The sequence below is a fragment of the Zootermopsis nevadensis genome, unplaced genomic scaffold (assembly GCF_977971745.1).
Source record: "Zootermopsis nevadensis isolate Lab colony 2312 unplaced genomic scaffold, Znev_1.0 Znev_ptg000019l, whole genome shotgun sequence".
In the NCBI taxonomy this organism is placed as follows: domain Eukaryota; kingdom Metazoa; phylum Arthropoda; class Insecta; order Blattodea; family Termopsidae; genus Zootermopsis; species Zootermopsis nevadensis.
The window spans coordinates 2642837-2658326 of NW_028259151.1; the positions used below are offsets into that span (position 1 = coordinate 2642837).

Sequence of the window (15490 nt, forward strand, 5' to 3'; positions counted from 1 at the left end):
TTTACATACACAGTGCGGCAACTGGAAAACGGGACTGGTGTTATGAGGCATGAACTGGTGCTGCCATCCACCAGAAGTGAATATGAATCCTAAGAGGGATTGTTCCTAGAGTGCTATACTGAAGGTCATCATACATTGCCACCATTTGAGAACGTAGTGTGCGCTGAAGTAGATGTCTCTCTTGTGTGTGTGTTGTGAAGCAAGAACAGAACAAAGAGCGAACATCAAATTTTGTGTTCGGCTGGGCAAAATTGCCACAGAAACGTTTTGAATGATAAAGCAAGTGTATGGAGATAATTGTCTGTCTCATACACGTGTTTTTGAATGGCATAACTGCTTCCGCCATGGAAGAGAATCATTGGAAGATGATTAACATCCTGGCCCAGCAAAAATGACCGATGTGAAACGCTTTGAATGATTTCAGAGGATCTGTGCATTAATAAGGAAACCATTCGACAAATAATAACTCAGGATTTGAATAAAAGTAAGGTCTGTGCACGGTTTGTTCCACATTCATTAACAGACGATCAACAACAGCTCCGAGTTGAACACTGCAGGGAACTCATCGAGGCCACTGAAAACAAACCTAACATCCTGAATTTGATCGTTACGGGTGATGAGATGTGGTGTTTCCAGTACAACCCCGAAACAAATTGACAAAGTGCGGAGTAGAAGTCAGCAAACTCTCCCCAAGCCAAGAAAGTTCACAAATCAAAACAATGATAATCATTTTCTACGATAATGGGAATTGTGCACAAACAGTTTGTACCCAGTGGCCAGACAGTTACTGCTGCCTACTATCTGGAAATTTTGAAATGTTTGCTTCAGAGGATCCGTTATGTACAGCCTCAGTATCGAGAAGATGGCAGCTGGTTCCTGTTGCATGACAACGCGCCAAGCCATAAGGCTCTCAGTTGGGGAGTTTTTGGCCACCAAAAAAGTCTGTGTATTGTCACATCCACCGTATTCACCGGACTTAGCACCACGTGACTTATTTTTGTTTCCAAAATTCAAAGCACCACTGAAAGGCTGTTATTTTGATGACGTGGACACCATTCAAAGGGCTGTAACGAGAGTACTGAACAGAATTCCAGACACGGCCATCCACCATCCCTTCCAGTTGCTTCATGATCGTTGTGTGCAGTGTAGATGCAGGAGGAAGCTACTTTGAATAAACAATGCTCAGATTGCTCATACATGGAACCATTATTTTTTTTTTAGCATCAGTCCCATTTTCCAGTTGCTGCACTGTGTAATGCTACAACCCACAAGACAGCTATCATTACACCCAAATTTCTTGTCTCAAAAAGGGTGTGTTCATAGATACTTATTAAGCAAAAACGTAACAATGAAAACTAATTTTACATCAGTTTTAAGGTAACAAAATGACCTGATATAAAATACATACAAATATTATTAAATAATGGTACAGTATAGTTTCTTCTTTTTTGGGTTCTGAAGGTATTAAATAACCGAAAAAGCTTTACTAACTTGTAAAAGGTACTGACTGAGGTGGATTGCACTGCAGAAATACAGAATATACAGAAATGTGTTCCTTCACACATAACATCCTACATTTTTCAGCATGCAATGAACTTCACAGAGTAAATTGCATTTTAATGCACAATTAGATGACTTACTCCTGTGACTATGAGCCGGGATAGCTCAGTCAGTATAGTGACTAGCTACGGGCTGGACGACCGGGGTTCGATCCCCGACGGGGGCAGAGGATTTTTCCTCTAGCCTCTGCATCCAGACCGGCTCTGGGGCCCACCCAGCCTCCTCTACAATGGGTACCGGGGTCCTTTCCCGGGGGTAAAGCCGGCCGGGGTGTGATGCTGACCACTCACCCCCATCTAGTGCCGAGGTCAAGGAAGAGAGGAGCTATACCTCCACTCACCCCAAACGCCTACATGGCGTATAGTGGGACAAACTTTACTTTACTTTTACTCCTGTGACTACAACTTCCAATTCTGAAAATATGTGAACCCCTTCTCCACTGTCAACTTTTGGAACTCATATATATGGCGTGTGTAAGTTTTAGGTTCAAGTATGTCAACAAGGCTTTCTCACCGAAGCTTGCAAGATAATAATTCCAGGATTATGAGGTACTTTGGTTACAGACATTAAAGAATAGGTATGTTATGTAAACTGAATGCATTTATCACATCTACAGTCTAAGACTGTAATCTTGGGACTTGCGGGGTGAGGAAGTGGGGTAAAGGAAGGAGGAGGAAAGATAACGTCAGCCTTTAACGCTTCGGACTTCCTGCATTCCTTGCAAGTATCAAGATTACAGTTGCATACTATACACTGCACAGACAGTTTAATAAGTTATTTTCTTGAAAGCCTTGGTGTTGTTCAATGTTTACAGATAATTTGTTAATGGTACCTACAAGAAAAACTGACAGAAAATTAAACAACAAATACTACTGAAATTACTTATAATTTTCATGTTGCAATATGAAGTTGGTACAGATCTCCGTATTCAAAAAAGACCGAAAGAAATAATACTTGCATGGGCATGCTGACTGACTCTATGGTGCAACAGCCCGAAGCCAAGCCTTGGCCTCCTCCCATGTGGGAGGTTTCTTTGTCTTTTGGAGTGTGCATTAATGAGAATTGAGTGACAAGCCCACTGCCTCTGCACAATTTCTACTCAATCCTGATTTGCCTGCTAGAGCCATCTAGTAGAGAATCAGGAGAGACTTGGGTGAGAAATGGCCGCTAAATTTTGCTTACGAAACATCTCGTTCATGCTCGTAAGGTTCTTTTGCATGCTGGAAATCTACGACATGGGACTGCCAGCTTTACTTCCCCTTTGAAGGAAGTTGTGCTATTGATTTTTATCATCCTTAAAAATCCATCAACCTTGGCCAGGTTTGAACCCACATGGCCACACTGCAAATATTATTTTAAACAATTTTAACTTTGACAAGTGGAAATATGTTTCCTTGAGGAAGCACAGACACTTACCCTTTCCCTTACAGTCATACAGTGTGAGCCCAGAGTGTGATATCTTGGCATCCTCCATCCAACCAGGTGGATAGCCCAGAGTTCTCATCTTGTATATATGATTTGGAAGCTGATGCTTGGCCAGCCCCAGTGCCTTCCTCAATTTGTTACTGATTTGACCAGGAACAAAAGAAGCAAACTTCTGCTCGTCATCCAAGTGATAACGACTAGAAAGCAGAAAGCAACAATCTCAGACAAACAATATGACTTCATCATTCACAGTAAATACTGCACACATCTGTGATATTAGAAATAATTTCCCTGTCAAGTTATAGCAGTTTCTCTTAGCATATAGTCATCTGTACCTACTGTTTCTTTCAGATTATTAAATATGGGAACCTGTATAGCTCGGGCAGTATAGTAAATGGCTATAAGCTAAATGACTAGGGTCAGATTACTGCAGGGAGAAACATTTTTCTCTTCATTCTGATCTCCAGACTGTCTTTTCTGGCCCAAACAGCCTCCCCTTTAACAGGAACAGAGGACTGTATCCTGAGAAAAAATGACCACTCTTCTCGATCTGGTGTTGGGATAAAGAATGACACACACTTTCAAAAAGTGGTGCTTAAACACAGGAAGTTATCTTCATCCTGTAGTGTGTAATTAAGCTTTTAGACATTATCTTCTCAACTAAATGCAGTTCATAAAATGATGGGTTAGCACAAGGACAATTTTAGTACATTATAAATTAATTATTTTCAAACTGTGTCATGTGGACAATGGCATTAAAAATTCAGATTTCTACCATGGTAAATCTACATACAATTAAAATCCAAAAGCTCACCCTGTCTCCAAGTAAACTCTTTATATTGTGATATAAGAGCTTGAAAAATAATAATTTTGTATATTTTTACAAGGTAAAAATGGCAAGACATGTGAAACTTCAATTCTTCTTCTTCAGTGGCACAACAGCCCGAAGTCAAGCCTTGGCCTCCTACCATGTGGGAGATTTCTGTCTTTGAAATGTGCATTTATAAGTAGTAAGTGACAAGCCCACTGCCTCTGCACAATTTCTACTCAATTCTGATTTATCTGCTACAGCCATCTAATAGTGAATCAGGAGAGAATTGGGTGAAAAATGGCCATTGAATTTTTCTTATGAACATCTCTGTCTTGCTCATAAGGTTCTTTTACACGCCATAAATCTATGACATGGGACCGCCGGCTTTACTTCCCCTCCAAAGAAAGTTGTGCTACGGATTTTTATCACCCTTAAAAATCCATCGACCTCAGCCGGGGGTTTGAACCCGTGAACCTTGGGTCCAGTGGCAAGCACGCTAACAACTAGTCCACCGAGGGTGACCCAAGTTCAATTATCACCTACTATTTTACACTGATAGCCATTTCTGTGAAAATGTGACAGTTGCAGTTATAAAAAACTGTTTCAAAAATAACTGATTCAACAGGACATGCTTCTCCCTACAACATACCACCTCAACTGTGCCGAACTTCCACATGCTCTAACTAGGTCACCCCTCCCACAAGTTGATTTCTTAACTTTCAATTTTATATTTTTGTTTATATTACACTTCTGCTCAGTGAGCTATTTTTTTTTTACATTGAGAGATCAGTGTAATTACATTTTTTTCTGCAGTATGCTGCCACAAAATTCAGTTTTTCATATTACAATAAAAGTAAAATGTCCTGTATGTTGCACCCACCATAATAACCACGCACTCAAACTATATTTCCAATATTCCGCTAATTTATAGTAAGAAAAGCAGAAACACTCCTTTAGTTTCAACTTGTTAACTTCCTTTGCCTATCTCTGTTAAGTATATACAAGAACTGCCCTGTTCTCTTTTATTACCTGGAACTTTCAGCTTTTTTCAGGTCAAAAGGGTTTCATACCCAAAAAATGTATGTTAAACACTCAAAAACCCATGTCACTGTCCACCACCTATAACTAGAACTACAGCATCACCAATTTCATCTTCTGTGAGACAATAATAAAAACTAAGAATACAAATATACTTCTTAAGATGACTGTTTTGGGTTGTTGCCCTGTGTAGTCTGGCATAAGTTTACCAACATTTCAAGGTACTTGCTGTCTCCATTAGCAGGGCAATAGGTAAAATATATGCGAGGAACTGGCATGATATATGGAAACCAGTTCATATTTATTACATACTGTAGATTTTTATTTGTTTGGCACTTGACTTCTTATTTACCACCCACTCCTAAAATGTGTTAATATTTATTTTCCAGTATTACATATTACAAAATACATAGTGTGTGGAAAAAATGGTGCATAACAACAATGGGAATGAATACAATAGCTCAAAAAAAAATATAAAAGGAAGAATTCTCTAGGACTCATTCCAGAAATATGAAAGAATCATCAAATTAGGCAAAAGCCACACCAGTAATAAATAGCACAGAAATTAGTGGTGATGCTGAAAAAAAAGGCAAACTCACCAAGACTTGAATAACTACAAAGAGACTGCATGTGACACTCATAAACAAGTGAGTTAATACAAAAGAAAAATGTACATGAGGAGAATGAATACTTCACACGCCAGGATAAATAACACTTGAAAAGTGTACAACACCTGGCAACACAGAACACACCAGATACACAACTAAGAAGATGATAGGCACAGGGTGGCACACAAAATGTTTACCCATTTGTTTTGAATTTCAAAATTATACCATATGAGAAACAAATTTAAAACTTTGGTGGCAAATGCAGCAGTTCATGAGAATTGCTGTAGCTGGCAGCAGAACACATTGCAACCAGAGATCCAGTTGTAGCAAGTCATTCTGTAAGATGGCTGACTGCCAAACAGAAAGCAAAAGTTGTGTTGTTTTTGTGGAAACAAAGAATGTTACTGTAACACACGTTTTTGTGCGCATTTCGGCACCAGGTGGGCTCCTACTAAACAAACAATACACAGACTCCAGACACAGTTCAAACAGGAGGGTTCATTGTTGGAGTGAGACAGGCCTCATGCTCCAAGCATTCTTATTCTGGAGAACATGGAAGCCCTCAGAGTGGCAATCGATGAGAACAGCATCAGTGGAACTGGGGATTTCACAGAATTCAGTTCAGTGAATTCTGCACTCAGATCTGCATGTTTCCGTACAAGATTACTGTGATGATGTCTCGGGTTCGATTCCCGGCGGTGCCCGAATTTATAACTCGTGTTGGGCAAGGCCGTGGTCTAGGCAACACGGAGTTTTCCTCCGGGGGCTTCCCCGGTTTCTCCGTGGCATCCCAACAATTACTCCATTCACACACAGAAGGCAATGGCAAACCACTTCTGGATCATCTGCCAAGAACGTATATGAACAGGTCCCAGTCCGAGAAAAGGATGGAAGGATCCTGTTCATATGGACCTGTCATCAGACAGAACACTAAATAAATAAAATATAAGCCTGCTGACCATGACAAAGAACAGAGGCTGCATTTTGCCACTTGGGCAAAACACAAAGAGGTTATTCTCCACAACACTTGGTTCTCTGATAAGGCTCATTTCTATTTGGATGGAGCAGTTAACAAGAAAAATGTTTGATTCTGGGCCACAGAACATCCTCACCAGTTTCACGAGATATACAAATGTGGTGATAAAATTACTGTATGACACTGTGAACTCTGATTGTTACCTAGCCACGCTGCGTAACAACTTCATGCCGCAACTTACTGCAACAGGATTGCTGATCAAAACCCAGTGGTTTACGCAAGGTGGAGCCAGGAAACACACAGCTAATGTGGTCCTTGATTTTCTGTATGAAAGCTTTGGTCCCAGAGTGATTTATCGTTTTCCTGGACACCATGATTGTGGACAGGTCTGGCCTCCCTACAGCCCAGACACTAATCCATGTGATTTCTTTCTGTGGGGCTTCATGAAGGACATACTGTACTCAAGGAAACCTAGTTCATTAACGGAACTCAGAAACATGATCATCCAGCTGTGCCGCACACTTTCAGAAGACTTGTGCTGTAAGGTGATCACAAACATACAAGTTCGTCTAGAAGAGGTGATGAGCCAGAATGTGAGCCACATCGAACATGTTCTGCGCTAAAAACAACTTTCCATGCTTGTGTCCTTTAGTGTGTATGTGATATGCAACATTTTTGTAAGAAATATAGATTTTGTACAGGATTTAAAAGGGTAAACATTTTGTGCGCCACCCTGTAGTTACAGCAAGGATTCAAAGTGTCTACCATGCATTTTCTGATATGCAACTGCACTTCATGGAATACTAGCTTGCACACATTATAACAAGTCTGCATCAGTGGTTGCTTTAGCAACATTTTACTTCACTGTCAAGCCTTCATGTCAGTCAGTGGATCCCTGCTAACAATTTATTTCAGGTGTCCCCAAAGGAAGAAGTCCAAAAGGTTTAGGCCCAGCAATCTCGCAAGCCATGACACAGGGCCACCATGTCCTAGCTACCTGTTAGGAAAATGTGTTGAGGTGCTGCTGAGACTGTACATTAAAATGTGCCAATGCCCCATCATGTTTAAACTACTTCATGTTAAACCACCAGTGGCACATCTTCTTGGTGACTGTTTATCTGTCGCCGAATGGAATAAGAGCTGCTGAGAGTAGACTCGTACAAAGGCTTTATTACTAACAAATAGTAACAAATACAACAGGTTGTCCTCTGTCTGACACTTGCCTCACTCCCAGACTTTAGCTGATGCTTATTAATTATTTTGAAATGGTTGTGGGGTGACAGTGTCAAAGTGTCACCGTTTCCTTGAAAAACAACTTAATTATCAGACCGGGATAGCATCGGTGAAAGTCCGAGTTACAGAACAGTGTTCACATACAAGGCTTATATTTCATATGCTGCAACTAGCAACTATTCTGATATAACAATATTGTATTACCTAACATAATAACATCCTATAAACTACTATGCATATACAACACCTCCCCCTTCAAACTAAGGTCCAATTTACACCTTAATTGGGCCTAAAAATATGACTTTGCTGCTTGAGGTCTGAGGGACTTCGTCATGCAATGATTGCTGTGAATCATGTAGTGGAATTTCTTCCTGTCTTAAGGACAAACTTTCATTACTAGTTTTTATATCTATGTTTACAGTATTGCTGCTACCACTAGTTTCTGTAGACGTTTGGACTTCTCTTAGAGGTGCTGTCAATGCCTTAAGGCATTGTACACGTGTACACCCAAACCTTACACATTTATATATCCTATATGTCACATAAATAGCAATTGCACTCAACAAAATATACACTATTACAGAATATGTAGAGTGTGTGATTAAGTGATGATTTTTCCATTCTTGTTCCTTAATTTCTTTTTCTAATTCTGATATTTTAAAACTTGCACGTTTCAAATCGTCTAAGTGCGATGCTACATGTTTAAATTCAATATTAATATTAATAATTGGTGAATTACTTGTATTAAACTTAATTCCTAATTCTTCAAAACAATCAAAATCTAATGATACTTGAGAAAGCATATCTTCTTGCTTTACAATACTTACCTTTACTTTAGAACTCGTTTGCAAAGTGCATACATACTGTATCCTTTACATCCTGAATTTATGCCTAATTTTCCCATCCCTGTGAGTTTAACATCTGTGGGTTCCTTACCCTGGCATAACACTGTTACACTCTTAGTAGTAGGTGCAAAATATATCCATTCATTATTATCAAGCTGCATCCATATAGTATTCTTTACCTGTACCAATCTGGTATCACAACTATTTGGAATTTCTCTTCTACGTTGCAGTAGTTTTAATTGCACATGATTCCTGTAAATGGTTTGATAATAATGGGTGTTTCTGTTTACATATCCTTATATTCAAATCCATATTCTTACATTCATCAAATTCCTTATCATTAATTCCAAAATAATATTGTCTTGTTTGGTCTAAACATAAATTTGATTCATCTGTATCAATATATGCAAATTTGTTTTTACCTAAGTTATCGGTATTGGTATCATTCTAAAGACCTTGAATGTACCTCTGTTAATTAAAGGTAAGGTGATTACATAACCTAATTTACCTTCACTTACATATACATGAATGTCACAAACTTTATAAATTAAATTAATAGAGTTCTTGCTCAGCGGAAAGAGTGAAGTGGTAAAGGAAAAGATGGTATGCTCTGAATCAAGGCATTCATTATCATCTTTGGAGATACAACTTGCAGTTGTAAAATCCCTTTTCGCGCATTTGTAACACTTTGGAGCAAGATATCCAAGTGTCGTAATTCATTACTTGCTTCATTAACTATAGCAATGTGACCCTCTACTGTGACCTTTGCTGCCATAATACTTATTTTCTCTCGATTTTCAGTAGTCACTGATTCTATATAATTCTTCATTTCGGTTAACCCCCTTTTGACCTTTTCTTCATTATATGTAGTGACATAAGTACTCTGCTAAAACTCTGTGACCTCTTTCTAGTCCTCCATTTGATTCTGGCCTAAATACTGTCATCTGTAACTTCTTAATCTTTAATAGTTTGCATGTACTTTTAAATAAGTCACTCAAAAAGTTACTTCCCTGATCCGTCAAGATCTGTTTTGGGGTTCCCATTTTCAAAACAATATTTAACACAAATTCCCTCGCTACTGTATCCACGTCTTGTTGAGGAATTGGTATTGCCGACATGAATTTGCTAAGATCATCCTGAAATGTAAGTATATATTTGTTTCCCTTCCTAGTTTCTGGTAAAGGTCCTACAATGTCCAAACAACATTTTTCAAACGGATGCTCTGCCGTGGTTGTAATCTCCATTGGCGCTCTCTTTCTTGGACTTAGCATTTTATTTATCTGGCAACTTCTACACTTTTTTACATAATCCTCTATCTCCCGTTTCATGTTTGGCCACACGAATTTTGACTTTATAGCCTGATAAGTTTTATTCATTCCTCGATGTCCTCCTACAGGTGCATCGTGATATTCATAAAGGATCTGTTTCATTTTTTCCTCTTCTATCTCAACAGAAGTCTCCTCATTCCACTTAATGTATCTGCATTAGTGTTAAGAGCCCCTTTTTTGTATACTATTCCATAGTCGTACTATTCCAGTTTTATTCGCCACCTGAGTAACCTGGATCCTGGATCTTTCACATTCACGATCCACATTAATGGCTTATAATCACTCGCAATTTTGAATTTTCTCCCGTAAAGATACAGTCTAAAATGTTTTATTCCCCATACTACCGCTAATAATTCCTTCTCACTGGCAGTGTAGTTCTGTTCTGCCTTATTCAAATTACGACTCGCGTATGCTATTGGCAAATCTCTACCTATCTCACCCTGTGATAGTACTGCTCCTATTCCTTGATTGCTTGCATCTGTCATTAGAGTAAATTCTTTTGTGAAATCTGGATACTGCAAAATAGGTTGTGCTGTTAATTTTGTCTTTAAATTTTGAAAAGCATTTTCTTGTTCAATCATCCATTCAAATTTAACATCTTTCTTAAGCAAGGCATGCAATGGTGCTGCTATTTTGCTAAATCTTGGAATGAATTTTCTGCAATAGCGTGCCATACCTAGAAAACTTTTCAATTGTTTCTCATTTTCTGGATTTGGAAATCTCTCAATGGCTTCTACCTTAGTGGGATCTGGTCTAACGCCTTCCTCATTGATCAAATGTCCTAAATAGTTCACCTCTTTCCGTAGAAATTCACATTTATCGGGCTGGAGTTTTAGGTTTGCTTTCCTAAACCTAGCAAATACCTCTCTAAGTTTCACATCATGTTCTTCCAAAGACTTTGCATATATAACTACATCGTCTAAGAATACGAAACATCTTGAACCTGTTAAACCACTCAAAATATAATTCATCAAACATTGTCATGTTGCTGGTGCTGTCTTTAACCAGAATGGCATTTTCCTGTAGGCCCAATGACCTTGTTTAGTGCTAAAAGCTGTTTTCTCTTTATCCTCTGGTTTCAGTTCTATCTGATGGTATCCCATTACCATATCTATACAAGAAAAATATTTTGATTGCCCCAGCTGATCTAAAAGTTCTGTTATGTCAGGGAGAGGGTACGCGTTTCCAATTGTTTTTTCATTTAATTTCATAAAATCTACAACTATTCCCCATTTTTTCTCTCCACTTGCATCATCTTTCTTTGACACTATCAAAAGTGGACTGTTCCAAGGTGAACTACTTTCCTCTATTATACCTTCTTCTAAAAGTTTGACTACTTGTTTTTCTATCTCTGCTTTCTGGGCTTCAGGTAACCTATATGGTCTAGTGTTTATCGGTGTTGTTCCTGTTAACAAGGTTATCGAATGCTTCATCGCATTCGTAGAGCTAAGTTTGTCACCTGGTAAATAGAAAATATCTTGGTAATCTAGGCAAGTATTTTCTAAAATGTTCCTCTCTTCATCATTTAAATGTTCTAGCCTCAGCTTACTTAAAATATCTCTACCACGATATTGGTTCCTGTTATGTACTCCTGTCGTTTCAATGGACGATTCCCCAATCTTTTCCAACTTAATTTTAGGCTCAGGTATAGGAATCTCTTTCCCATTCGTATTTAGTATGCTGGTAATTGCATACCCTCCTTTAACAGTAGTTACAGAATTTGCTACAACTACTCCTTCTTGCAACTGGCATTTTTCTATTAACCCTTCTGTCTGATTCTTTTCAAACTCCACCGGGACTCAAACTACCGTTTCTGACCTCCTAGGTAACATTAACATTCACATCTTCTTTTCTATTTGCTCTTCTTCAGTCCCTCGCTTTCCTGACTGGTTTCTACCTAGTAGCGTCTTACAAATACTAAAAGTTTCCCCTTTGAGTTCTAAAATTTTGGTCTCGTAGCATATCTTTGCCTGCATCATTCGGAGAAAATCTTTTCCTAAAATTCCATCTCCTTCAATGTCTATTTGGTCGCTTACTACCTGAAATGTGAACAGAATCCTAGTGCCTTCTTCTATTATGTCCGCGTTCACTGACCCATGTGTTTCAACTACGGCCCCATTTACACTTTTTAGTTTAACCTTCTCTCAGGGTTCGAACTCTGTACTACCCAATAACTTTTTGCTTTTTAATATGGAAACGTCTGCTCCGGTGTCCAATAAAAAGTACAGTTCCTTATCCCTGCTTATGTTTAACTCAATTTTCACAAAATCACATGTACTTGAATGTATACAGCCTATTGAACGAAACTGACTGTCGCACGGCTGTCCTCCGTTAGTCGGCTCCTGTTTCCTGATTTCTCCTGGTAGTTGTTTTTCCTATTAAATTTTCCTAATGCCCTCCTGCAATCCTGCATAATGTCCTCTGACACTGCACTTGAAACAAACTATGTCCTTACTTTGTTCGGACCTTTCTACCTTAACTTGGTTCACACGAATATCTTTCTTGGCAAAACATCTGTTACTGGGATGTCCTAGTTTCCCACAGTTCCCACATTTTGGTGGAGGTACTGTATCCCCTCTATACCTCTTGAACTTAGAGACAATCACACTTTCCTCCTCAAGGGCTGTTTCTGCAATTTAATCAAAATGTTCATTGTTGCGACTGCGGACTACTGTTTGCATCCTGTCCGAGTACAACCCTTGAATAAAACAAAATGTTTCTTAATCTATCTGACAGACTTAATATTCCTGCCCTTTTTTCTCCATCACAGTTCAACAATGCGGAATCCCTAAACTTCGACCCTAGTGTCTGGATTCTCTGAATCCACTCTGACACGTTTTCTGTTTTATTCTGCTTTGCCCTGAACAGCTGAGTTGCATGGAAATCCAAAGTTCTCTTCTCTACGTAAGTATTCCTCAGAAATTCTTTTAGTTCCTCCCAGTTTTCTAAATTTCTGTGGGCAATCGCGGTCCTGGGATCCCCGCTAATTCTCGTCAGTACAAACTGATACAATCTATCTTCATGATTAGGATTTATACACCTGAAAGCTGTGTCGACATGACACAAATGTCAGCACTTCCCATTTATTCCCACTAAATGGTGAAATCAACTTTAGTGCCTCTGTCACACTAATGTACTCTACAAACATGGTGCTTGCTCTATCTACTTCCGCCACCTGTATCTCCAAATTTGTATATTGGGTAGACATGGAAATCTGAGCAAAATCTCACCCTTCAGTAGTTTTCTTCTTTCTGGTCAAGCCCTCCTGCTCAACACCTTTCACTGCTCCGGGTGCTGCTTCCTGCCGCTAGGCTCGAGGAAGTTGCTCTTCCGTAGACCGCTTACTGTAGTGGTCCTTCTCCTTGAAGACGATATCCGGGCTGGTATACCTTCTTCCTACTGCTTCCTGCCGCTGGGCTCGTGGAAGTTACTCTCTGTAGACCGCTTACTGTAGTGGTCCTTCTTGAAGATGATATCCGGGTTGGTATATCTTCTTCCTGAGGTTTCTCGTAAAAGACCATCCTGATGTCCCTCGACTCGTCCCTCTGCAAGTTCTTCTCCACCGTACCCTCCACTGACGTGGTGTACCTGATTCCAATTATGTGCAAGTTGGCGACACCCCACACACCTGACACCAGTGTTGTGTACCAGACACGGGAAAACCATGTAAAGTACTGTGTGGGTTCGATAACGTTGGTCGAGCAGATTTTGGTGATTGTTTATCTGTTGCCGAATGGAATAAGAGCTGCTGAGAGTAGACTCGTACAAAGGCTTTATTACTAACAAATAGTAATAAATACAACAGGTTGCTGCTTAAGGCTTTAGCAGTGGCCGACTCTGACTGAACGAAGTACCGTCGTCAGGACTAAACTTGTAACAGATCAAAAAGCGTTTTGTAATGCTCTTGCTGCTATATATATTGGTCAGCAAGGGCGTATCCCGGGTACAATATGTGTACTTCGTACTCTGTATCGATAGGAATGTTTTAGAATGTTTCAAAGTTTTTGTGAGTCTGTCCTCTGTCTGACACTTGCCTCACTCCCAGACTTTAGCTGATGCTTATTAATTATTTTGAAATGGTTGTGGGGTGACAGTGTCAAAGTGTCACCATTTCCTTGAAAAACAACTTAATTATCAGACCGGGATAGCATCGGTGAAAGTCCGAGTTACAGAACAGTGTTCACATACAAGGCTTAAATTTCATATGCTGCAACTAGCAACTATTCTGATATAACAATATTGTATTACCTACCATAATAACATCTTATAAACTACTATGCATATACAACACTTCAAGCAGTTCTGACAGAACTTCCTGCAGAACACACAATATGCAGGGACACTAAATTGAGTGTCAGGTAGTATGTATGACCCAACCACACTACTGCCAATGATACCGGCTCACACATTAATGCTCCAGCAACCTGATGGCCCCACTCGCATCTTACATGGGGATTCTGCTATGCCCACAAGTGGCTGTTATGACTGTTGAAGACACCTTCATGTATGAATGCTGCTTTTTCTGACCATAAAATATGCTCCAAAGAGCCCAGATCACATCTGTATTCCCATGAAAGACACAGTATTTGAAACAATGATGATAATCATAAGGTTTGAACCCTGGAACCAATAAGTAGTTGTATGGATACAGGTCTTCATCCTGGAAGTTTAAATGGAAAGTGCGATGTTCTGACACCCAACTCTCGGGTAATTCCTCATGTACTACAACATGGATTCTGTCCCACCATATTCAGAACCATCTCTTTGAGTGCTGACATTCAGCAAGTGCGCACTCAACCCCTATGCAATGGTGGTGTTGGTAGGATATTATCAGTTTCCCTCATCCTCTCATCCATCTGGCAAAATGCATTACCGTCTGGACAGCAGCATGCTGGATACATTTCGCATAAGCCTTGACTGCAGTGTAGGCCCAGTTACCACATGGCACCAAGGATCAAATTCATATCAATATTCATGCAACGTAAAGTTAGTTTTACTTACCCTTTCTTGCCAGTTTTACAGACACAGGATAACTGCATAGAATAACAGTACGACTACTGTGAGCTGAGTGCTGATCACCGTCAACTGTGGTATAGCAGGAAGCTATCTTCATACATATTTCCTGTGCTGTACATCATGTCCTATGGCCCTTGGTCCTCCCAAAGCGTAATTAATGCATTTGTCCTATTTGATATTTACAAAAAAATTCCTTCTAGAGGATTCTTCCATTTACATTTTTGTTTTGTTTTGAGGTTTTGTACCCACTCCCATTGTTATTATGCACCATTTCCCATGCCCTGTACATACAAATTATAATAAATAATATGAAAATAGGTGAGATTTCAGCCTCTCGCAGCAATGAGTTTGAAGACAACTGTGTTCTGGGATGTTTCATTGTGTAGTCTGGTAGAAGTTTACCAGTATATCAGAGGTGCTTGCTGCCTCCATCATCAGGGCATGCTGATGATGGAGGCAGCAAGAACCTCTGAAATACTGGTAAACTTTTAAGAGACTATATAGCAGAAGACAATCTTTTTCAATACACATACCCTGAACGATACATAAGACAATTAGGTGTACTGTGAAAATTCCAGTGCCCTACCACGTGTAAATGGTTAAGAAACACATACATACATTCAACATCTAGATATGTAAATGAAGATGCA

General features: G+C 39.4%; 1 protein-coding gene and 1 long non-coding RNA gene across 5 annotated transcripts in view; both read right to left on the reverse strand.

The window, feature by feature from the left end:
* Positions 1–15490, reverse strand: part of LOC110829352 (zinc finger CCHC domain-containing protein 8 homolog) — a 39628-nt gene that overhangs the window by 19269 nt on the left and 4869 nt on the right. For all 4 annotated transcript variants that reach the window (XM_022062978.2, XM_022062977.2, XM_022062976.2 and 1 more), the window contains exon 4: positions 2977–3182. In XM_022062978.2, coding sequence (XP_021918670.1) covers positions 2977–3182 — 206 coding nt within the window. The remainder of the gene's footprint in view (positions 1–2976; positions 3183–15490) is intronic.
* On the reverse strand, positions 4769–15486 carry LOC147873357 (uncharacterized). Its single transcript, XR_015535847.1, has 2 exons — positions 14826–15486; positions 4769–13547 (listed from the first exon to the last, which is right to left on the reverse strand). It is a non-coding gene; the product is annotated as an uncharacterized LOC147873357 (long non-coding RNA).